Source organism: Opisthocomus hoazin, chromosome 3 (genome assembly GCF_030867145.1).
Source record: "Opisthocomus hoazin isolate bOpiHoa1 chromosome 3, bOpiHoa1.hap1, whole genome shotgun sequence".
In the NCBI taxonomy this organism is placed as follows: domain Eukaryota; kingdom Metazoa; phylum Chordata; class Aves; order Opisthocomiformes; family Opisthocomidae; genus Opisthocomus; species Opisthocomus hoazin.
The window spans coordinates 58,576,050-58,601,983 of record NC_134416.1 but is presented as its reverse complement, the minus strand read 5'-3'; the positions used below and the strand labels follow the sequence as shown (position 1 = coordinate 58,601,983).

At 40.8% G+C, this 25,934-nt stretch overlaps 1 protein-coding gene across 1 annotated transcript in view; it reads right to left on the bottom strand.

Moving 5' to 3' along the window:
• ARHGAP28 (Rho GTPase activating protein 28) overlaps positions 1-25,934 on the bottom strand; it is a 74,436-nt gene that overhangs the window by 10,350 nt on the left and 38,152 nt on the right. The window contains exons 2-8 of the mRNA XM_009931453.2: positions 19,885-20,087; positions 15,091-15,308; positions 9,357-9,444; positions 7,102-7,259; positions 3,333-3,498; positions 3,127-3,218; positions 2,483-2,560 (exon numbers count right to left, since the gene is read on the bottom strand). Coding sequence (XP_009929755.2) covers positions 2,483-2,560; positions 3,127-3,218; positions 3,333-3,498; positions 7,102-7,259; positions 9,357-9,444; positions 15,091-15,308; positions 19,885-20,087 — 1,003 coding nt within the window. The remainder of the gene's footprint in view (positions 1-2,482; positions 2,561-3,126; positions 3,219-3,332; positions 3,499-7,101; positions 7,260-9,356; positions 9,445-15,090; positions 15,309-19,884; positions 20,088-25,934) is intronic.

Genomic DNA, 25,934 nt, shown 5'->3' with positions numbered 1-25,934 from the left:
TGGAGGGTAACTAAGCGATGTTTCACACACATGTGAATGGTAAATATTCAGTAAAGTTCCTGGTAGGAACAGAATTTGGCTTCAAACCCAGATCACTGTTTGGAAAATGCAAGTTCTTCAAAAATTCTTTGGGTTAATAAGATTGAGGGAGACTATTGTAATATAAGCATATCCATAAATACTGCAGCTTTCGCAATTATTACTGGCCAAACACTGCCCTATCCATGGGAAGTTAGTTGCTGCTTTTTGCGAGACCATTTATTACAAAATATATTGGTAGATAATATTCAGGTTTTATGTCAAGTTTTTGTCAAATGCACTTTAATATTTCTTTAATTCTGTCCATTCAGACAGAAAAGCTTCTAAAAATGAAGTCTGTATACCACGTCTCACATGAATGGAAGGAAATTACATATCAAATATGGTCACACATAATGAAGTGGAATGGTTGGCAGAAAAGGAAATAGAAAGTCGTTCAGGATTTGGTATATAATGTTGCAATCCCATTTTAACTAGCACATGTTATTGGTTGTAATCTGGGCTATCTCAGCTTCCTCTGTATTCACATCCTTTGCACATAATCCGTGCAAACACCTGGATTAAATTCTCTCCTTGAACTGACTGGGAAATGTGGAACAGAAATCCTCACCTCTTCAAAATCACAAGGGAAGAGAAAAGCTACTCCACATTTTTCTGCAGAGAGCTGGGAAAAGCCATAGAAATAGAAAACAAGAATTTTGAAAAATGAACATTTTTTATATATATATCCACACAGGCAAGCGTGTATGTATATTTTATACACTCTCACCCCCTCTACCCCCCTATATGCATCTAAGTACTTTTAATAATGTTTTTGCAACTTTTTTTATATGTGACTGATCCTATAGTAGACTATCATGCATTTTTGTTCACTGGGGCTTTTGTTACAAAACAGGTTACAGACAGAGGAGATCTTGTATCTATTTCTTCTATTCTTTGTTTTATAAAAGTAACCTATAATCACGTAAGTAAACCTATAATCCATATGCCTTTTCTTTCTCCAAACAAGACTGAAATAAAATTGGAATGCCCTCAAATCCTAATGTCATAATAATGTATGAAGACTTTGAAGGATGAAATCTGGATCTGATTTGAAAAAATCTCTCTCTTGCTGATTGGCTTGTTGGACAGACTTCAATGAAGGCAAAACTCAACTAATTTAAAACTTTCACAAGGGCGGTTTAACTCTACCACCCAGTATGGGAGAGTTACATATAAAGTCGTGTCCCATAGCAGCTCCGTGGATATAGATTGTGAATAGGAAGTGAACAAGACACAGCACAGTATATGAAAAGAATATGAAAGTAATTTAGTTAGGTAGAGCTCAGCCCTGCTGTGTAATCTCTCTGGAGAGGCTGGGAAAAACTGAGATTGTGTGAAATAATACTTTCAGTGTTTGTATGAAAAAATGAGAAGCTGAAAAGCAAAGGCCAAATTAGGAGCTCCCTTCTGCAACATGTGGTGCTTTGCAAGGTGCGGAGCGCTTGTATCAGTCCACAGAGTTAAAGGGAGCTGGAATGCTGCTGCCTATCTTCTGTGTGCTTCATGTAATGCTGCTTTTTCTTGTACAGTCATTTTTTATAACCCCAGCCCATCAATGTTTACCAATATCCCCAACATTACTCTTTGCGTGGCTGCCATGATGTGGAGGCTTCCAGCCTCAGAAAACAAGGCTAGCTTGCCTGAGGATGAGAAAGTAGGATTGGGATGCACTAAAAGAAGTTGCTTAAATCAGATTAAAAAAAAGTAAAAGAAAAAAATAATGTAGGAAAGATGTAGACATTACTAAGCCCAGAAAAACCTTGTTTTCCTAATTTGCCTCTGCCAACTGCTTCCGGTTCCTGGAATCCAGCTAGTCTGAAGAAGCAATTGCAACCATTAGTAGACCTCACTGTCAGGGTATTTGTTACCAGATAGCCTGTGTTCATAGCCCACAGACAGCCTGTGAAAATGTAGTACTTGCGGCTGCCAAACAGAGAACACAGGCCAAATTTCTCTCACTTGGAACATGAAACTGTAAGATCACAGAATATAAATGAGAAATAAAATGACAGAAATGTTAAAATGACATAGATAAAGATCTTTATCTGAAGTTCACTCAGTTTGGCAACTCTGAATTTCTGAAATAAATTATAACAGAGATAAGATCACAGCAATTTTGCATGGCAGAGATAAACCAAAAGGATCCCTCACTGTTCAGTGGAGAAAGACTGCATTCAACGTCAAGTCTATACTTTATATAGAACATCAACAAATGTAAAGCAATAGACCACATGTTCTGTGATTTATTGGTTCCCAGGAACCAATCTGACCTTTCACTGGTAGGAACAGAAATGCTGATCTACACACATCCGCATTTATCTGCAGTGTGCATTTGTGTGTGCTGTATTATTTTACATAGGGTCTGTGGTCCAGGAGATGGAAAACTGGCATGAGTGTGTACCTTGACTCTGGAGGCAGATCCAGGCACTCGTAGAATTCCTTCGGTTTCTAATCCTGTTTCTTCAAGCTTGAGCAGCAACTGAAAAAAACCCCAACAACACCTAGGAAAATACTCAGAAGCACTTAAAAATACTATTAACATTTTTCAGTCTAGGTATCCTTGAAACTAACTTGAAAAAGGTACATTTCTGTATAATTTGCTAGTGAAAACAAGCCAGATCACGTAAGTGAACCTTTCTAATTTGTTCTCCATATTCCTGACACTGAAATACAGAGTATGCAGAGTATGGAAAACTGATAATGCAATAGGCTCCTCTGTCCTTGATTTGAGACTCAGCACTGCTATAGAACAATGAACACATAAATGTATTGGTATAAGGGCAGAAACACAGGGTAAAACACAATGGTGTTTTGAGGGAAAATTAACCTCTGAGAAATGTTCAAGTCTTTCCCCAAGAAGCACAATGGAAAGGTCTATAGATAACACGTTTCTGGGAACTGAGAACTCAGATTAGAAAATGATCCCAGGATATTTTATTTTGAAATTTCTGTGAATAGAGGAATAGGCTTTCCACTCTAATGGAGTGTCAATGCAAATGACGGAAATGTGAATCTTACAGGTCAAACAGGCTGAGTTATACTCACTTTTTGGAAGATGAGGGGAACTTTTGTTCCAGGAACCTTCCTTTGATCATTCTCCAGCAGTATGGTGAGAGGGACTCCAAATAGACCGTTTTCTTAAAAATAATAACAACAAATGTGAAAGAGAGGAAACATAGCCTCGTATGCATGGTCTTAGCTATGCTGAGCGGCGCCCAGGTGGCCACTGTGGTGATGCCACAGCACGGTACCTCGTCCTCGCACCCTTTCTCCACGGTTCCTCTTCAGCTCCACGCCCAGTGCGTCGTAGAAGGCCGTCAACTCAATCAGGGAGAGGTAGCGGATCTTCTTCATGTCTTCTGGAGAGAGGTCTCCAACCTCAGTCAGTCCAAACCGGCTTTTCCGAACAATGAATTTCTACAGTAGAGATGGGTCGAATATTTATTTGTACAAAAATTACAGGACATGAATTATTGTTTTGAAAAAGATGCCTGTATGAGATAGGAAGCCATATTAGGGTGGATGGGTAACATCAAAGAGCTGAACTGTAACCTTATGTATTGGCCTGGTAAGTTGACATAACTTGCATCCACCTGAAACATAAAATTGAGCTTCTTGCTCATCATGTTGCCTTGCTGTTTGCTGGAGCAGAGGTGTTAACCTCAGTGCCCTGCCTGCACTCTGGCTGGGACGAATGAGCTATGTGCTACTTAAACTTCTGCCCAGTTTCAGCAGGATATAAAGTTTTGCACTGCTTCAGCCTCCACCAGGGTGTCTTTGAATGCTGTTGAAGTAGCTGACACATTTCATCATGGATATGGTTGTATATCAGTAGTGTGTATGTGGGTGTGGGGAATGAATCCATGCCTGCTTTGCATATTGCTATCAATTTACGAGGTTTTATAGGAGAGTTCAAATTAAAGATCTGAGGAAAAACCCAGAAGCAAAATCACTTAGTCCTGGTGCCAACCTGCCAATTTACTGGTACTTGTTATTACTCAAGAAGCGTTTAGGCTTAGAAACAAGATTTCCAGCAGCTAAGAAATAAATTATTCAAGTAGGCTTGAACTAAATGTTACTTAATAATTTGGGGGCATGTGAAGATGTCTACATGTTTTAGAAACTGCGGTGTCATGGACCAGATCCAGGAATGTTGCATCATGCCATAAGCATTTGTACAAATGTCAGAAAGAACAAATACCCATCAATTTTTGTTAGACATAATAACAAAGTTATAGTAAAAGTCATGATTTTCAAAGAACTGTGGATCTTCGCTTTTGTGGGTTTTTTTATTTAGTTGTAATTTAAACCAGTAATTGTTAGTCAGAGGTATAAATAAATAGCGTTACAAATCATCTCCTCCCTTTAGGGAACTGAGTGGAAACCCAGACTTTAATAATGTTTTGCTTCTGAGGATTTCAGCCCAGTCCTCCCTTTTTTAAACAAATTTGGACTCAATAGGTTTAACCCATCTTTAGATGAAGCCAGTCAAACAGATTAAGAAAAAAGCAAACAAAAAAAATAATTAAACTTACCTACACCAGATTTCAAAAGTAAGAGAGGACAAAAGAAATCTAGATCATGTAGGTTAGGACTTCCTAAATCACATCGCACATGGTCTTCTAATAGGGGTTAATCATAACTGGGGAGAAGGAGTGCAGGGGATGGAATAACCAATTTACACGCTGTCTGGACCATTTTAGGCCAGAATCTTCCCTCCCCAGAGTGCAGTAATTCCACTGTTACTTTTATGCTGAGACTTAATAATGTCACAAAACCTACATGGAGGATAGTCTTCTGAAGACACATAAAATACTAAAGGATATCTATGCATTTTGATTCCAATGATGTGAAAATTCCAAGAGCAGTCAAAGCACAATAAATCATCTTGAAAATAAGAAAAAAATCACAAAGTATACATATATTTTCTGAGGGGAAAGAGAAAAAAAAACATAGGGAATAACAAAGTCTATTTGCAAGTATGTTTGCCAAGAAAAAATTGCAAACACTCCAAAACCAATTACAAAGGGTAGCTACAATGATTTTCCATGGTAGCTGGTTGACTCCTAGGGTCACTATGATGTGATGCAGTGTTAACACAAGGTTTGGGGATGGGCCTTTTCCTTCTGTCTCATGTCAAAATTTTCCAGTGATTTTTCTTTCAAACAGTGGAGTCACAATATGCAGCACTGAAAGAGGCTGTGCTATCCTGAAATGAGATTACGCGCATTTTGGCTAAGAATTGTGTCTGATATTGTGCGGCGTGTTGTTTCTATGTGGAACTATACAGTGTACTAAGATGGGCCTAAAATTCTTACTGACTTCTAGTTCTGTAGTATCTTCAACAGAGTCACACTGATCATGGTCCCACATTGGGGAAATTGCATGTAACCCTACACAGACAATGGTGTTGAGTTGGCTCTTCTGGGAGCTGCAGGGGACATGCTATTTTATGACATACCATCTTCCTCTGTGCAGCTCGGTATATGCTGTCCATGAAAGTGGTTATATTAATGGCTCAGACCCGCCCTGGAGAACCCCCTGGCAAGGAAGTGGGATGTTGTGTAGAATTCAGTCTGCCCCTGCTGATGCCCCTTGAAGAAGGAGGGACAGTCCTTCAGAATGTAGGCGATTGGTTGCTCTGTGTAACAGAACAAGAGGTGATTTTTTGCTGAGGCCTGTTACGGTCTGAGCCACTATAGGAAAAAACAAATACCATGAGTGGCAGCATATGAAGTAAGAAAAATTCCAAAGTCAACAGCTATGATTGTTGACTTTATTTAGAAACTCTTTGTCTGTGATGACCTGGCATATTTCTTGTGTAATCTTCTGAGCACACAAAATGATGTCCTGCATGCAGAATAAGCCATCTCCAGCACAACACTGTCCTTTTCTAATACTAATCAATTGTGCATCCACAGATCCCTGATATTCAGAGTGGCATCTAGCAAAGGCTGGGGTGCTAGGTTTGCTATTGCAAGGAATAAGGATGAACCTTTGGTTTGCCAAAAGTCGTGATGAATGCAGACATATCCCTGGTCTGCACAGGACACCAAGTTAACCCCACAGCAAAAAAACACAGACACACTAAAGCACAGGGATTTCACACCAGATCTAATCTACTTGGTGTCTTATCTCTCCTTTCAACAGTGAAGCTTACTTCTGCATCTCAGGTTCTTCTTCCTTGGTGGTGCCTGAGAAGGACAAATGTGTAATTCTCAGAGAATTCAATGTCTCTGTGAATAGCAACAATTTTGGATTAGTTCAGGACCTCATGACACCGTAACATTCAGGAAATTCTTCCAAAGAACTTCTGGTTGTTTCATAGATTTCACTAAAATGGTGGCATCTGAAGCACAAACCTAATGCTCTGGTTTTTGGTAATGGCAGTTGTGAGGGCTGATGGAAAGAGAAAACTGACTTCCTTGAATTCAGGAAATAGTTCCAGGTAATGGCATGAGTGCAAAGTGTATGTCTGGTTGGATGATATGGTATGATAAACTTTCCATTAACCATTCATGTAGTGCCTCCTATAGCATAATTGCACTGAATACTGATTGGAGACAATCAATCAGTACTGCTGCAGGACTAAGGCTTGCTTTCTCCCCTTCATCTGCAAAGCAATTTTAAATCCCTGGGTTAACAAAGGTAGATATTCTGTAGGGAAATAAAGTAGGAAAGCAGACCAGAAATGAAAATAATTCCTAGTTTTAGTGCCAGTATCTTGTCTCTATTTCTATGTGAAAAATGTGTGGATGATGCAATATTTGTGGATTGAGTTACACATACTCATCTGTGATGGTTACCAGTAAAAACCAGACTTGGATATTCAGATTAGCTTTGGTGCCTCTCTGGGAACCAGTCACAAGCAGTAGCAGGCACAGCGGGCGGTCTCTATAGAGCACACATAGCGAAGGACAGCTAATGTATCTTAACAGACTCCAATGTGCTGGGGATATAAAGCAGGAAATTACTGGGTTAAAGAAAACAGCTGAGGAAATGTGTCGAGAACAAACTTACAGGCAAAGAAGAGTCTTCCTTTTTGAACCTCTGGTTTTTCGTCCATTCTTGGGTTTTTGGAAGGACTGCAATGGATTCTGAGAAAGAGACCTCATATGAGAGCTCTTCTGTTATGGATGGGCTGCCTTTATCTAGTCCGCAGTCTAGACAGCTATTAGCTGAAAATAAGGGAAACTGTATATGAACACTGAATGTATGCTTGCATTTAGTACAGAGACATTAAAAAATTGAACCAAGATGACAAAAAACTTGAGAAAGTAATAAAGGAAGTGCTTCAAAGAGGAATTTCAGTGTAAACCACAGCATGTTCCTGTTTTGTCTGGAGGAAATAACCCCTTAGAAATAAAATCCCTATTTTCATTTTAGATTATTTAACTTGTTGCTTTTCGTGAGAAAGATAGCCAATCTGGAACTTCCTGTTTATCAGGAATTATCAAATTTTTGTACTCCATCCTTTTCTGCCCAGGCCAGCAAACTGTAGTGGCACTTGTCTAATGAACAATTAGAAATAAAAGTTCCTGACAGAAAAATGCTGTTGATGCAGTTTCTCAGGTCACTGTTGGCTTATTTACAACCATAAGACATTGTGCATATGTTTCATATGCTCACATACATATATTTCTCAAAGTTGCTAGTTTAGGTGTGTGGCACCAAAACAGGATGCAATGTACAATGTTCCAGTTTTAAAAACACTATATCTGCTGGAATTTCCGGTAGGTACTGCAAAATGTTTTATTGCTCTACTCTAAAATTTAGTTACCTCCTGAAATCAGTGGATGTCAGAGGAATATTTTTTGAAATCTGTGCAATCAAGTACAGAAATAGCCCATTGTCATGGAGTCCAAAGTGTGATAACATGCATGAGTTCCAGGATTGCCATCTTTCATGACTGATCTCTTATGTCTCAGGACAATTTTTAGGTTTCCCTTAAAGTCCAACTCCTAGACTCATGCAGTTCGAACAGAATCATAATTTTCATTGGAAGCGAAGTAAAATTTTAGCCCCAAGGGCTGCAGAGAAGAGTCTACTAACATGACCCAAGTGCATTCAAAAACCACGGAAATCAGAAAGTGAATTAAAAAACATTACATGTTTTGTAAACATGTGCATGCCCCGTGATTTTTGAATCATTCCATTTACAGATACAGGGACTTAAATGTTTTTTACAACATCCTTTGTTTTGCAAGTCTGGGATGAAAAAGCTAAGTGTTTTATTAAGTGGCTTCTGACTTCTGAACTGTAGCCTTAGATGTTACCTAACGTCCAGGCTACTTAAGATCTTTTCCAACTCTCGTTCCACTCTTGGACCTGGGACCACAGACTGCCCATGGTACCCCTGGCTGTTTGGTTCCCCATCTATTCTAGTACAACTGCTTGGAGAGCAGAAGTATCAGCAGAGCAGCTTTTGCAACCTAGGACAATGTCTGTGGCACTATATCCACAGGTAAACATCTAAGAGACTAGTTTAGAAACTCAGGTATTAATGTCCCTTTAGTTAAGCCCTAAAAAATCATGATGGTTTTCACCATCCCTGGAGGTGTCAAAAAAACGTGTAGATGTGGCACTTTGGGATATGGTTTAGCAGGCACGGTGGTGTTGGGGTGACGGCTGGACTTGATGATCTTAGAGGTCTTTTCCAACCTATGATTCTATGATTCTATGATGGGAAGGGCTTTCAGAATAAAAGATTAACAATCCTGAGGAAGGCTGCTGACAGTTATCTAGACACTGAGTAGAGCAGAGCTATCATTTTCATTAGCACTGCCAGTCACTGTCAGGGCAAAGTGTTTCAGGGATGTCCAAAATGACACCATTAGTAGATCAGAATAACAGGGCAGAACCAGAAAACTGAAAAGTTTCTAATACTACAGTTTTTGAAACACTGGAGAAGAAATGTGAAGGAAATATGCATCTTTCTTGTCATGATTTGCAACAAGAAAATACACTGCTGACATATTTTGGACAAATTGTTCTTCATATTGTTTAGAGATTATTTTTACATTCCTAGCCTTGCAACGATCAGTACATTTTAGACACCGATGCCTCAAGGGCAGCAGTCTGTGTCTGTACAACACCCGTCTTGAATGGGAAACTTTGGTTCCTGCATGACAATAAGCTGACAACAATTTTAAGAATATATATGTAGTACGGCCCCAACGCATAAGAGGGGACTAACCTCGGAACCACAAAAGGATCTTTCTGTCTATCATTTTCCTAGGAGGAAGCGAACACTGGTTACATGTTGGCATACTCACAGCTAACTGATTTCCAAACTGGCTTCTGCCCAGGAAGCTGGATACCATTAGAAGGAACTGGTGACACTGGAACTGTCTCAAATGCGGGCTGATAGGCAAGGAAAAATGATCAGACTGCAGTGAAGGTAAACGTCTAAGGAGAGAAACTGCTACAGTTCAAGCAATAGCGTTATCATTCTCAGCTTACACTCTTTTGCCAAGTTTAAGAAACCTGTTGTGATTCACCAGAGTACATTTTTCGTAGCCAAGCCTGAGAATTAATCTTCCCCAGACTACACAGATTTGGATCGTGTTGAGGTCAGTAATATTGCAGCTCACTGTAGCTAATGAGTCCTGTCCCATATAATGACTGAAATTAGCTAAGTAAATTGCAGTACATGATTGTACTAAGCGAAAGGTTCTCGTCAAATTGTAATCCATGCTGCTTTTAATCATTTTGACCACAAATCTTTTTGAGGACTCTCTGACACATGTTGAATATCCACTGCTCCCAAGCACCTGTCAGAAACAGGGCTCTTCACCACCTTTCGGGATTTGGGCACCAGCACATTATTAATGGACAGATGTGCTCCCAGAGGTTATATACTAACACTTTATCAGTGAGCTGCAAAAATAATTTTAGGGAAAAAAGACCTTTTCTATAGTCGAATTAATTTCTTTCTGCTCCAGAAATCAATCTGCACCATGTGAAAGTGAGGGAAGTGTGTGTGTGGCACAGCAGAGAACGAGCTCTGAAGCCCAGGGGGTGACTTTCAAGTGCTGTCACCTTTTCTTGGCAGCGGAGTCTTGCCCTTGTTCTCAGCAGTTTTGGGACTTGTCATACAGAAAAATCTGAGCATTTGTGTGTACACGGGGCAGTAGCAGCTCATCTACATGTCCTTGGTTGAAAAAGAAAGTCCGGAATTTAAAAAATGCTCTAAAGGGTACTCAATAAAAATAACTACAATACCCCAAACTAGCCTTGTATTTTTTCTGCTGTCCTTTGCATCCTGGTGGGGAGCCCTTGGAGCCCCTCCTTTCCCAAACTTACTGCCTCAACAACCCCCCCCTCCCTCCCTCCCTCCCTCCCTCCCTCCCTCCCTCGAGCCTGAGGGAGCAGCCCCAGCTTCCCAGCAGAACCTGCAGCTGAGAGCCCTGAGGAGCCCATAGCAGCGGCTCTTTAAATTGCTCCTTAAATTGCTAAATCGGCTGTTTATAAACAGCCTCAGGGCAGAAGTTTTGTCTTTCTCATTTGTAGCCGATGCACAGGAGCAGCATTCAGGCTGCTAAAAAATGTCAGATATTTAAAAGACAGGCAGCTCTTCCAAGTGGAAGCCTGAAATAATGTCGCTGTTTTTTTATTCAGTCTTATCCTCTGAGCTATTTGGGTAACAAAGTCAAATGTAACATGAATAACATGTCTCCTGAGAGAGTACTTTCAATGGCCCGCAAACATGATAGCAAACAGGATTTGAGTCACATGGACTTCCTTTGCCAGAAGACTGTAAGGACCATTGATTTTTTTAAAAGGAGAATTGTAGGATGCCTTTATGATAAAACCCCATAACACTGACACAAAAGGTTTTAGGACATAAAAAAGGCAAGATAAATTTCAGGTGGGAGTATGGAAGTGGAGGGCACGGTTAAATTTGCCTCAGCAATTTGGGAAAATCAAATATAAAAGTAGTTATTCTGCTGCTTAAGATCCAGATGGAGAAATTAATGGTAAACATTAGCAACTGGCTCATCTATTTTCACTGCTCAAAATGTCTGACCTCATGAATGGTATTCTGAATAGATTTACAGTGAGTCCAGTTTATTAATAAAAAAATTCCTTCCAGCCTTGTTACATCGGTGAAATTGATCCTGAAGCAGCTGCAGCAGCCGGGTTCGGCCAAGCACGGTGGATCTGGCGGAGGAGAGCTGACAGCACGACTCTGTCTCGCACCCAGCAGTGCTTGCGTCAGCCTGTGGGCTGCCCCGGCTTGTGGCAATTGAATATCATGAACCGTGTAAAATACCAGGGGTAGCTGAAAATGCCATATTCTTGGTCTCATTTCCCAACTTGCAAAGAGAGGGTGTGTAAAGAAGACATATCTATGTCTCTTTTGTGAAAACCTCTTCCAAACAGGACCAACATCCCCCTGCCCGCCCCCCCCTTTTTTTTAAACTTAGCATAATATGACAAAATGAAAGGGAACACTGGGAATAAAACCTTATTAATGCATTAGTTTTAAAGATCCATATTATTTCTTTAGTAAAAAAGAAGACTATAACCTTTGGAAACTCATGTCTTAGTGAATGTGAAAGGCCAAGAGTCAAATTGTGCCTTTAACTAAATTTGAACAGCTTTATTCACTTGGCTGGGGCTCCATTGGAGGCAAGACTTCACATATCCTGATTTCCGACTGAAAGTGATTCATTAGACAGTTGTTATTATCCGATACTACAAATGAGCCTAGTGTTTACTGGCACAACGTACACAGGAATTTCCAATAGGAAGAAGAAACCAGAAGACCAAGGAAATGATGGAGATGAGGTAGATAGTTCTTTAGTAGCTACCCTCATTCTAGAAGATTTAAAAACAAATTGTCAGAGCAACAAAGTGACCAAATTCTATTGTCAACCCTGCAGCTAAGGGAAATACAGGCAAAGGAGGACAGCCTTATAGCTCCGGCCAGGATAGAAGTTGACCATGCTTAGGGTATATTCATATTTCTGAACACTGTCATCACAAATGCATTTTCATGCAAATATCTCTGGGTTAGTTAGTGATTCTTCTTTAATTAAGACATGATTTTCTCATGCACTGCTCAGGTAAAATGCTCCTAAAACTCTTGAGGAGTGTTTGCTGATCACAAGGTACTGGGTTGGGCTGTTAATGAGCACAATGCTTCATTTCCTCCCTCCAATAATAAGATCAATGTCCCCCCCACCAGTTTTTATTCTGCTGTTAAATTTTCTAGGCTTTGAGTGCTAGCAGAGACGATAGCTTCTGATGAAAGCAGCGGGGTACCAGCAGTAAGGAAAATCAGGCCACTGTGATTAATAAGACATCCAATTTAAATCCCTGCGGTGTGGCTGTCAGCTGAGCCTGCTGCATGTAGGTCTGTCTGAAGCAGTGAAGAGGGCACCCCCCCTCAGCTGGGGCAGTCAGGTCCACCAAGGCATCGCTCTCTGAGGGGCCAGGTACGAGGTACAGGTACAGCAGGTGCTGCGTTTTGCCCCCAGGGACCACGGCAGCTTTCCAGGGTGGGCAACAGATTAAAAAAAACAAACACCACTAAGCAAACAAAAAAAAAATATGGCTTCATTTCCTTTCATTTCAGTCCACTTGGGCAGTTGAAGGAACACTCCTGCCCTAATGGGATGGACCTCAAGGCAGGATGAGTGAAAAGCACCCTTTGCTCTGTGTTGACTCACACAGAGTCTGGCCACCGGGCAGTTATAGCAAAACACCTAGCAGGCAGGTTCTTTCAGACAGAGAAAAGAAACTAGGGCAAATCTCTGTCTCTCTTTCTTCCCTCTCAGATGACAAATGTTTATGCCTCTTCAGTGGTCCCCTAAATCTCATCTTGGTTGACCCTACTGAGCTAATCACCTTTTGTCTCTCCTCATTAGCCACAGAAGAGAGTAATCCATCCTGTGACCCATCCCCCCAGGCTCCTGCAATACTTAAGTTGTTGGGAAGAGAGTGCAAATCCATCCTTCTAATGGGGAGGATTATACAGTTAGGTGAAGCAATTAGGGCCGGTTTGTATTTGCAACCCCTTCCCTTCCCAACTAAAAGGTAGAATGGGAAAGCAAAACTACACGTCATTTCAAGCAGTAGTTTTACTAGGCTGTCGTCAGTAGCTGTGCTGAAAAAGTTTACCCTTCCCTGTCCGCTCTTGCTCTTCTTTTTTGCGTAGGTTGTTTTTAATCCAGGTCACTTTCCCAAACTGATTCATCACAAAGATTTGCTGACAGCTGTAGTACCATGCCCAAAGATGCAGCAGAACACGAGGGGCTGCTTCAGCTGATGCTCCCTTACAAAGGACTGCTATGAAAGACACCCACCCCCCCGCACCCACCACAATGTGTCCATCCCTGAGGAGCTGATAATTAGGACAGACTTTCTAAATCCCATAATAAGCAGTGGAAACAGGAGCGATGGTCAATGGGAATGCCCAAAGGGTCCTGGGAACCTTGCAGGCTTTTAGAAATACAGTCTGTTTTTGCAGTCCATGGGAGGGAGGTGATGGCGTGCTCTGGAGCTGTATTTGTGAATCTGTGTTTAACATTTAGGTAAGCACCCTGCAGAACTGCATATTTTTGTGGGAAGAAGAATTAGAAGTCTTAATAACTTTTTCAGTCTCATCTTTCAGACTTTCACAATGCAAATCTAGTAAGTGAGCTGAATTTCAGAGGAGGTAAAACAGTGGTTTGAAGGGCAAAGGCTCTGAAGCTCCCTCCAGCAAATGAGAAACAGAGGAGAAAAATAAGCAGGTAAAAACCAGATCAATAATGTGCCCATCCAAGAGAATAGGTACAACATTTGGCTGATTGGAATTTGTCAGGAAACTTAAGCTTTATTATAATTTTAAAAAATTTTAAATACATTAAGGTCTACAGATACTTGAATCAGGAGAAGAGTGCTAATTAATAAGAACTGCCATCAGCTTTTTGACATTCATGCAAACATGCCTGATGATTTCTCATGCAAGAAAGTCTGCCTGCAGGAAACTACTGGATGCTTCTGCATATGTCTGTGGGGTATGTGCAAGAGATTCAGAAGAGCCCAGATACTTAACATGAGAGAATTCAGTTAACTTCCCAACCATTATATCTTTGTAATTTTAATATAACTATGCAGCTACAATTTTGTTTCCCAAATTTTTTATGTTAAGTTCATCCAGGATACCAAGCCTCGACGAGAGGTTAGGACAAATAGAAAAGGACAAAGCAATTTCATAATGAAGAAGAGTTTTTTAATGGTGAGAACTTTAATATTAATTTCAAAGCTGAGCTTGTGAGCTTATTGGTGACTCCCATTTAAGATATTATGAGTGACACATGTAAAGTCATGCTTGTTGCTTTGAGCATTGGACTAAACTCACACAACTGACTGCATTCACCAAAGTCAAAACATGTTGGGGAAGGAACTGGTGTGTTTAGAGCTGTCCTCAGGGAAAAGTGGATGGAACCACTAGAGGCAATGCTTATTTCTGAACCATGAAACAAATGAACAGTTAATAGATTTTCATCTGCTATGTAAGTGAAATGTAACTGCCAGTGTACCAGTTGCAATCATGCCTGCAGGTGTTTAATTGCTTATGCATATTTAAACCCCAGTTGCTTCATTAGAGAAGTTTTACTGCACCACTGAGACTGCTGAGTAAATAGCAAGTGTCCCCAGAAGCCAGCAAAAATTTGTATAGCTGCCAAGAGTAACTCACCAATTTCCAAAAAATAAGGGAGTAAATGTTTTTCTTGATAGGAGATTGCAGGAGGAAGGCTGGCAACAGATACAACATTATGTTACAGGTTAGCTGCAAAACTGTGCACCATGTACTTTATTTGTTTTCTTCCTTTCCTCTCAAAATGTAGTAAATATAGCATTAAAAGTCTGGACTTAGTGTCTGGTACTACTACTGGCTGTCTGTGCATTGCCAGTAGAAAAGGGTTCCTGTCTGGTAGAAGCTTTGATGAGCTACTTGCAAAATGCATAAAAATTAAGCTCAAAAGCATTTGGTGGGATGCAATAGGTACTTACAGAAGAATCACTGGTGCCAAAGATGTCTCGCACATCCCGGATGGTGTGCTTGTTCTTCTTCCTCAGGGTCTGAGTGTAGGTGTTGTACCTCTTCTGTACGGCAGCAGCTTGAGTTCGAGTCAGAGTGGACAGCAGGGCTTGGCCGTCCTCTTCTTCTGCTCCCGAGATCAACGTAGATAAACCTACGTCTTGCAGCCATTCTGCTTCCAGCTCCCCCTCTGCGGAGGAAGAGAGTGTTTTACCAGGCCTGGCACGGGAGGGAGTGGGGGCTGCAGGAAGGGAGGTGGCACGTTGGATTGCTGCCTTAGCCTTTACCTCGAGAAGGCTCCACTTCCAATCTTTATTAGGCCACAAGTGTAAGTTAAGTTAGATTTTCAATGCACTGTCAACTTTCAGTTTGGCAGTCTCTGCACAGGAAAGGCTTAGGAGAAGAACAGAAGACGTATTTTTAACCTGTGCATTAACAGACTCATGTGAAGAAGGCAGTAGAGTGTCTAGCCTGACACAACAAGGTCACTAAAAACTAACCCCACATTCAAGAGCATAAATCCCCTCAGTTACCATTTGTACCATGTTGTACTGGCTGAAGCCATATGGCACGTGGAAGTTAAATTGATATTCCAACTAAAATAAGCAAAAATACTGAAGTGGTGTATACAATAGAATAATGTGCTTACACACTAAAGATGAGGTTTAAGTGCTGGAGTCATCTGGAAATCAGACACCTAGTGAAGATGCCACAGAGAGAAGTGTCATGTCCATCTAGTCCAATAGCGTTTTGTGAATAAAGTGATTAAGAGCCAGAGTTCCTCACCAAAGAGCGAGGGTCAGGTAGAGGTAGGTGTCAAAGATGTCAGGTAGAGGTGGAAGATGCAGAAATAGCTATCCTTGCATGCTAGGTATCACCCTGATTTCTAATAATTAAAGACTGGCTAGCACCCTACACCCTGGTGATTCTTGGTATCTTGATTAGTGATGAATATCTTCTTGAATTCTCTTCAATACCTGTTTCTCAACTGGTTCAACACCACAGATGGATCCATAGTGAGATTATGGACTGTGTGAAAAAGTTTTTTCTTTCCTGGCTCTATCGAATGTGGGGGAAGCTTCTGGCATCTTCTCACAGAGCCACCCCTGCAGTCCCCCACTACCATTACCTTGCCATGCAAAGCAATACAGGGTTTCAGCTTGCTACTTTTTACATTAAATCAATATCTCCTGTCACTATAGGACAGGGAGAAGCTCCCAATCTACCTTCTCTAAATCCTTTAGCAATTTTAAATTTTGCTGTCATTGCCTTTTTATTTGCCTGCTTTTTAAAGTAAACAGTCATAGCTTTTTAAAATCTTTCTTCACATAGGAGATTTTGAAGTCCTTCATTTTAGTTCTGTGAGCAATCCTATCTCGGTGATATGCTGCTTAAGACTAGGCAATAATTGCCTTCCAGCTTTGACAGAAGAAGGGGTATTACAAATAAAATGCCAAACAGGAAATGGATTAATTTGTAGCATGTTCTGTAAAGCAACTAGTCAATGCGCTTATTCTTGTCCCAGCACTGGTCTTAATGGTAGGTTGGTATGTCCACTCTCCCTTTATTACCTCTTCTTGACACCACCAGAATGCAGGCAGATTGATAGATACCAGTTTGTTGCACTTTGTCAGTTGGATGCACAAAAAAAGAGAAAATAACAGGGCTGGACTGTAGGGACAAGTGAAAGCATCTTGCACATGTGCCATTACTGACTTTCTTGTTAACTGCCTTGTCTCTTTACAAAGCTCTACAAAAATACCTGCTTCTAAAACCCCTGCTCTGTGTTAGACCAGGTGTGACCAGCCCTGTATCCCATGAAACAGCTGATCTCCACTCAGAACCTTTCTGCATCCACAGATAAGATGACAGGCTGTTCCTTTCCCTCCTTCATAGGCTTTGAACCAACGATTCTTCAGCTGTCCTCACTCTTCTTTCTAACAAGGTCTTATTTCTGTGTGCCACTGCTCTAGCCACATCCATTCATGTTCCAGTTTCTTAATTATATTCATTTTGGCTTTTGTCCTGACATATTCTTTCCCATAATTTATTTTTTAATCAAATTTAGTTTTCATGGTGCTCTGAAAAATAGTAAAGCAGATATGAAATTGTACGTGCTTACCAGCGACCCCTGTGACTTGTTTTCTCTGACTATTGCCCTTTTCCGGTTTCAACCACCCGCAATCAATAGACTAAGAAATAGCAACAACAATCAAAGAAGTAAAACTATTAAAGAGAAGGAATTTCTGCATAAAAAAGCTTCAAAATTTTATAACATAGAAGTTTAAATAAGGGCTAAAAGAAAAATGTGTTGGTTTACAAAACATTATTTTTATAGTGGTAGCTACTTACACAGCAGGGTCTTGATATAGTGTTTAATTCTGCTCCACCAGAAGACAAACAGATAATCAAGAAGGTTCCTTCTGGTGGGCAGTTCTCTTTTTCTCACAGAGATTGATAGGGAAGAGGTGTGCCTTCTTTTGAATTTCAAATATAACCTCAAATAACTCACAGCATTCCAGCCTTGTAACACCAAGTGTTGAAGCAGTTCTGCACATCACTGCCATCTTAAATACCCCACGACTGCCTCTTCCCTTACATTTTCATCCCTTGTGTCACTTGTTATGGTCTTCTGTTCTTTCTCAACCATAGTTACTAACATCAACAGAATAAGCGTGCTGATGTCTTCCCTTGCACATATGGTCTGGCAAAAACCAGCATTGTGGTTTTGACAAGATCGGTGCTGCCTGGCTGGTATCACCCTTTGGCTTCCTTCTTAAGGATTCTGTGTCTCTTCCTCTCAAAGATATCTCAAAAGGGTGACTAATATTTGGGTTTTTTTGCCCTGAGGACTTTCACATTGGTTTTTGGTGTTTTGATCTTCAACAAGGAGCATTATCCTATTAAGAGCTTAATAGAACTCACTATTATTTCCAAGATTTATAATCCCAGACTGAATATATTCCTGAAGTTAATAACTAGGACAAGCACCGCCTGCTTGTGTATGGGTGTATGCAATATATATGTGCTTAAAACAACAGTATGAAGGTAAATGAAGTGTGGAGATGCATTACATTTTACCTTGCAGTCTCTTCTTTGATTCAGGACAGAGAGGAAAAAATCAATGCAGTGTAATGAGGTGTAATCAGGCAAAGGATAGCAGAGTTTACACTGTTGTGAAGATTCAGCTCAGCAGTGATTAAAATGATGGAAAAGTTTCTGAGAACATGGAAAATGGGCTCCTGTATTGCCTTGTCCTACTGACTTACGTGGCTTGGTAATTCACAGATATGTGACATGGAGGAGACACAGAGAGGTTCACAGTCTCTTTCTGGGGTCTCCAAGCTAGAGAGCATGATCAGACAGGAATTTTCCCAGTAAGGTCAATTAGGCAGATTGCTTTTCGCCTTCCCATAATAATAACCACAAAGTTTGCATTACACCTTGATTTGTTTTTATTTGAGGCCCCAGGCCAGCACAAAGAAGTGCAGTTTGGATTTAAGCTCCCAGACTATAAGCCTTATAGCAGACCAAGACTTCTGGTGAATGGAGGTCTTCTCTTGCTACTAGGAGAGCCCTATCTGGAACTAGTGAGTGAGAGGTGTTCCCCGTGGAAACAGTACACGGCTGGTGCTAGATACCTCTATGTGGGATACTTATCATGACGGGTTACATATTTGGTTGCTAAATAAAATAACACCCTTTCCCCTTTTCCACCCTTCTTCCTGGTAGCAGAATTGACGACATCCCGTTATACATCAAGGCAAGAAAAGTACATCATCATTCGTGTTAATAATTGGATGTAAAGAACACATCATTGTTTCAAAATCTGTCCTTAGATCAGCAGTTACCAGACTGGTGGCCATGATCCACAAAATCGTTGCAATGATTAACAGTGTGTCATGACCTCAAAAGAAATTTGGTTTCATCCTATAGTAATACCTGGTATTTTGTGTTGCACAATATAATGAATTTATAAGTGGGGTCCTAACAGGAAAAAAATGAGAACTGCTGTTCTAGATGTTATCAAATCATCTAACACAAAGCTGCATTGCAGCAAGATAGTGCAGACATGTTTTTCCAAACACGTTATGAAAAAGGAGAGAGGAAAACTTTAAGGTAACAGAATGAGGTAATAATACCTTCAGTGTACTTTGTATAAGTGATGAATGAATTTTGACAAGTGGGGAGTCTGAATGATGTAGGCATCTATAGGTTCATATGTATCTCTAATCTCTCTTTGAATTATATCTAAATTGGGCAATCTCAGAGAAACAAGCAGTTCTCCAATTTCTGATAGCACTGAATGATATCTAATTAAAAACTGCTTCAAGACTTTCATAACTTCTGCATTATATCCTACCAAAAGCCAGAAAATCGAAAATTCTGGTATTCTAAAAGATTTTTTGGTCCTTTCATATATTTTGGTTTAGTTTATTTAATGCTGGAGATGAAGTTTCATTTAGTGCTTCTCTTTTCTGAATTGCACCATATCTGTCCTCCTGTAGCACAAATAAAATCAATGCAAAAAAACTTACTTCAGAAGTCAATTACAAGCCCCAGTGCATAAACCAGACTGAATTATTGTTGCTTTCCAATGACGTCTCATACGTCAACTGTGGTGTTCAGAAGTGGAGCTACAATGATCATAGACCCAGACAAGTACTTTTGCTCATACTGGATGACACAAGGAGGGAGATCAGGGCATCACTACAGAGATGAAGCAAAATCGAGTTATGAGGAAGAAGTGGTGTTTGTATGCTCACCATCAGCGGGTTTGAACTCCAAGAGTGTTGCTTCTTCAGATCCATCTTCTCTGCTCTCCTTGATGCTCTCCACTTCACACCAGAAGTCCTCCATGGAGGTGCTGTCCATGGACGCCTGTGAGTTGGAGCGACTGAATGCAGGAGGAGGTGCTGACTCATTGGAAAGCATCCTGTTAATTCTTCGGCAACGAGAGAGAGACTTTCTGAAAAGAGATAGTGATGAAAGTGAAAATATCTTTCTACCATGCTAACTTGTACCGTGCAGACTGAGCACCCAACTCGGGCTGTACAGCAGCTGTGACTGCACAGGGAGGAAGGAACAAGATGTTGGAGGCAAAGTGCACAGTTCTGGTGGTCTTCTTGATCTCTGTTGGTCATAACAGTTATGGCTGGAAATTTATTTAATCTAATAACTTCTCTCTTTAATGTCCTTTAGCATTTTGAACCCTAGAGGGGGACTCAGGAGATGCAATTATATTTTTAACGCTGCTACCCATCTAATGAGACACTGGAAAAGTATTTTGACTTCTTTGTGCCTCAGTTTATCTTTCTATCCCCTCATGTTTTACTTACTGGCTAAAAAAGCTTCAGTGCAAACTTCCTTGGGGAAAAATAATCAAACTAGGGATCCCTGAAATATTTTACAAACTCATGTTGGCTCCACTGACTGTACATATTATAAAGAAAAAATTTTATAGCTGGAAATATTTTAATTCAGAAGAATAATTACCTTTTATCTATAAACCCTTTTAGAAATGACCTGTTTTTTCTTAAATTAAATTAATATCAGCGAAAACATAACAAAATATGCCTTTGAAATGAAATAATATGTTTTAAGACAAACAGAAGGTTTTGATCATGGGTTCAAAAAAATTATGATTCACTAAAAATCAAATTTAAAGTTACAATTCAATACAGTGATTGAATCAAAACAAAGAATTTTGTTCCTTACTCCTTTGTTCTTGTCTTTTCCCACTAAATTCTTACAGCTGAGGAAGTTATACAAGTTCATTCAAAACCTTATAAAGTACCCACCACAAAACTCGTCTGACTGCTCTTTTGCATTATTATGACTGCAATACTATAAAGAAGCTTTGGTAAGTGTAATTACAGTAGTTGCAGTAGTTGCAGGAAACAGTAATAATAACCACAACAATATTTGTACAAAGGAGTCAGAAGGCAACGCAATTATGGCAGAGAGCTAGACTACAGGCATTAATGGAAAATTCTGTCACAAGATGTTCTGGCCTTCACTTATCTGAATTAATTCAAATGCAGTTTCCCTTTCTCTTCCTTTTCTTTATGGCATCATCCTGCCAACAGGCCTTTGTTTAAAACCACAGGCATCACTTTTACTCCACTAAAAACACACTTCCTTTTCAGTATTTCCCACCTTATGTCAAAGTTTTCATAATGGATATATTATTTAGTAAAGCTGACTGGACACACTTTTCCCCCCTTGTGCTGCTGCCTCTGCTGCATGTCCCCTCGTCAGGGGAGGGCTGGCTGCTTCCCCGAGGCTCCCAGAGCCTCCTCGCTTCGTCGGGGGGGTCCCGGGCATGTCCTGCTGGGTTAGGTCTGAGCCCGGGGTTGGGGAGCCGCGGTGTAAACAATGCAGCACAACAAATCCAGCCGTGGACATTATCAGAGCTTTAGAAAGGCACAGCTCAGGCCTTTGCCTTCTTTTGAACACAGAGCGTGTAATACGGAATTCAGCTGCCCAGCCTGCCCGTGTGCCCTCAGTCAGCTGCCGGGAAGCAAAGCTTTCTGCAATGTGACAATATTTCAACAGAAGAAAATGTACTATGCTGCTGTGGAGCCACGTCCTCCAGGAACAAAAGTGCTGTCTGCAGTGTTTCTATCCTTCTTTTCCTCACCAACAGCAAAGGATTGTTTGCTTTCAAACATAGCACTGAGACTGCTGTTGTTTTGATTAGAGCAAGCCACAGTCACCAAATCTGAGAAGAATTTGTGACACGAGTGTGGTTAAAGCTATTTGAGTGCTTTCCATGGAGCTCTTCCTCTGGGGAGACGCAAGCTTTTCAGTCGGCTGTTGTTCACAAAGCCTCAGGTGGCTGAGGTAATCGATAAACCATCATTACTGGAAGTATGAATCTGGAAGTTGCAGCCTCTGTTTTTTTACGGATTCACCTATCTCTCTTTCTTGCATCGGCATCAGCAAGGAAAAAAAATGCAAATCTTACAGGACTTATGTATCATGAGTTAGTGCTGTACCACGCGGCTCCAAGCAGAGGCTGTAACCAGCAGGAGCAGGACCCCTGAGAAGCAGCCAGAAAAACCAGAAAACTGCACGTCTGTGGCTGGGAGCTGGTGGGGACGGGGGAAACAGCTCCCGCCAGCCAGTTGCTTATGGCTGCGAAAAGCTGCACTCTTTTGTTTAAAAGGTGATAGTGAACACAAACACGGAAAAAGGCAAAATTTCCTGGCCCTCAGACGGCGTTTGGGGCCCCTTTTCACCGGGTGCTGTGCAAGCAGAGAGAAACGCCAAGGCCTGGTGTCAGGTGTGCGGCGGGTGCCCATCTCCAGGCCGCAGCTTGTCCCTCCCTGGCCTCCTCTCCAACCCAGGGCTCTGCCTGAGCCCACCGCGCTGCTGGCCACCATGCAGTTCATATCCCTGCTGAGTGTAAATCTTTGTGAAAAATCAGCCCCGCATCTGCGATGTAGCACAGCCCAGAGCACCCACACCAGCAATCGCAGGGAGGAATGCTCTCGCCAGTCTGGAGTCAAACACGTACTGGGACGAGAAGAGGGCTTTTTCCCTGATAGCATCACAGGCTCCCACCATTTAGTCATGGTCAGGGAATTTAAACATTTCCTGCCCTCCCAGTGTGAATCTTGACCATGACCCTTGTGCTCTTTCACGCACCACACCAGACTGATTCTTGGGCTTTGACTCCAGCAGCAATCCAGCAAGCTCAAACCAAGTCTTTTTATTTCACCATATTAGGAAGAAAGAGTCTTGCGGGTTGATTCTTTTCTCCCCACAGTGAGTATGCTATTTTGTAATATTGCCATACCAAAAAGCTAAATGCAAAACAGACCACGTAGCATGGCAACAACTGCTGTGACAACCAGCTTTACCAAATACATCTAAGGTTCCTGGGTAATTAACATACATTTACAGCAATATTAAAAGCACAGAGCTTATTTGAAAAATCAACTGAACAAAGTCTCCTGAGAACCTCATATCTGAGGCTTGTTATCTCAGCCCGGATTAAATCAAGCTGTGTAAAATTCCTGTAACAAGAAAGGTTAGGCAGAGGTGCTTTATCCTTGTTGGTAAACAGCTGAAGCTTGCTTCCAGGTGGTCTAGTACAAACCTTCTGCACTTATTCTGACTCTGCCTGTTAAAAGCTCAAGTGTTTGAAAAGATCTCCAGTTGCCATTTCGACCCATATACATGTGGCTTTTGTCCTGGAGGAAGTGGTCTTGCTTTTATGTGCTAATGGCTGTTGTCTCTATTTCCTCCACCCAAAGCTGCTCAAAACAGTTTCAGGGAAAAAAAAAACCAAACTACTGAGGAAGTAAAGCATATTCTTCACTGCTTTTAATCCATTCTTGAAGGACACTGAATGAGCACTGACTCAACAAGCTGCCTGCCTGTCTCAGAAATAACTGAACAAGCCCAGATTGCCTGTCACCTGGGAACTCTCCTAGCAGAAAACCTAGGTTTCCCATACCTTGTTCACCCTCAAAGCTTTCTAGCTTGTTTGCTCTTTTTCTCGGTGTCTGTAGAGAAGTTTACAAGGATAAAATGTTTTCACTAAGCCAAATCTGTTGTTCTTACAGAAAATTTGAAAACCAGTCTTGTTAGGTAAGTAGCAATCACAAAGCTCATGCTTGGTTTCATTTGCTCCCTCACACACATGGGCAGTGTGAGCTAATCTGAAAGGCTGACTAAATTAAACACAGGAGGGATCTCAGGTCCTGGCTTCCTAGATGAAAAATGCTGGGAGAGAAGGACAAACCTTAAAGCATCGAGTAAAAATTACAGTGACTCCACTGAATGAGCTGAAATTGTTTTCAGGATGGAATTAAAAAAAACCAAAACAACACACAGACATAAACACAAACCCTTGAAATAGGAAAGAAAAAGAATGAAAGGAAAAGTATACTACAATGGCCAGTGTTACCAAAGAACACCTCTATTACTGGATATTGGACACAGAACAAAGGGTTAAAGAGTGCCAGTAAGGAGAAATATGATGACATCATGTAGAAAGCTTTCTGTGGAAAGATTTTTGCAAAGAAGCAGGGTATTTCCATGGGGCACAAGAAGGGTGATTCAACTGTTTGTGACTCTGGTTTTGCCCTGGTGTGTGTTTATAACACTGATGAAATGAAATAGTGAATCAGGCCCACTGAACCCGTGTCTTATGTTACGTATATCCTGCAGAATTGTGCTGTTCAGGGTCAGACAGCACACATCGATGTCAGGATAGCCAAGCCAAATCCAAGAAATAGTTCTTATCCTATCCCCAAAGTGAAGGTTTGTCAAACCGCAAAAAGAGCTGGTTCAGTGACACTTAATGATTGCTCACAGGCTGACTAATGATATAGCCAGGCTTGTGTTTTCTGTTTAATCAAGTAATGGGTGGTAAAGAATCCATAAAACAAACGGGAGCAATAAAGCCATCATGTAGTTAAAATCAGCATTTAATCCTTGTTTACACACAGAGAGACAGGACATCTTACTCTTGTGGGTCATTATGCTTCATTTCGTTCAGCGGGTCCTGAACCCACTTCACCACAATCAGTCACGTTTATGGGAGTGGTGAAGAAAACGGAAGCAAATTTTCCTGGTCATTTTAGGACTAAGATCCACCTTTTCATATTGCAATCATTCTATCAGTATAACCACTTAATCTAGTGAAGTCAGTAGCACATGAAAAACACAGCAGTGGCAGAGTGCAGTGTTGTTCCCCATATCCAGATCTTTCCATTCTTCAGTTTATCACAACAATTCACCAATTCTGACAAAAAATAATTACCGTCTTTCTGCTCAGCTCTTCCAAACTGTAAAAAAGGGAATGGTAGCTTGCATTGGCAGGGAAACAGGATTTATTCCTCTTTATAAAGACCTATATCTTTTCCTGTTCTGGAATGTTACGAATCAGTCATGTGCCAATATTTCTCTTTTATTTTTTATGAAGTGTATACAAATTCCAGGCAAAGGAAGAATTCAGTAATTGGAAAGAGTATCTTTGTGCACAGTTCACAACACAGTTCACTCTTGTCCCAGATTTTGTCTTGTGGTTCCTTCCTGGCAACTCTGTTCCTGCACTGTATGCTGCTTTCTTGTTTCCTTCTCTCCATGCTTGGTGGCTTCTGCCCACAGAGAGGGGCATATCTCAGGCAATAGCCCTCCCAACTCTGTCTGCACACTTCGGTTTCTGATTATCTTGCAGATGTTAGACAAGTGGTTGGCAGTGGATCCTAAAGTTCCCTTTTTCTTTCTCTAACATCTAGCATATCAAATATTTCACCTGTCGTGCTTATTGATTTCATGGAGGTGTCATGCAGCCTCTATCATAATAGAATATTTGATTAAGAAGCAAAATAGAATTTTGTTTCATTAATAATTTTCTCATCGTGCCTAGCAGAACTCCAAAATCATATTAATCTGATTGCTTTATGTTACAAAGCCTGGTTTGAAAATAAGCTATCACATTACTGTATCAGCTAGACTTCAAAACGCAGGAATTCAGTACTTTGCATGTCTTTGTTTTCTACAAAACATTCTACAAAATATACTTCTGTCAGCTATTATTTCTAAAGATGCTTTTCTGTCTCCACAAACATTTTTTTGGACCAAAAGTACTTGTTTTAGGAGTCTTAAGATTTAAAGACTTTAAAGAGAGAAGACTTACAAGACTTACAAGATTTAAAGCAATTTAAAGAGTTTCATTACTTTATTCATAACTCATCTGCAATTCATCAAGGTACTAACAGGAGTTAGGATATTCAGCTGTAGAGTCTGCATGCTGGTGTTACCTGCCAGTATTTAAAAATGCATTTCACCTTGGTCC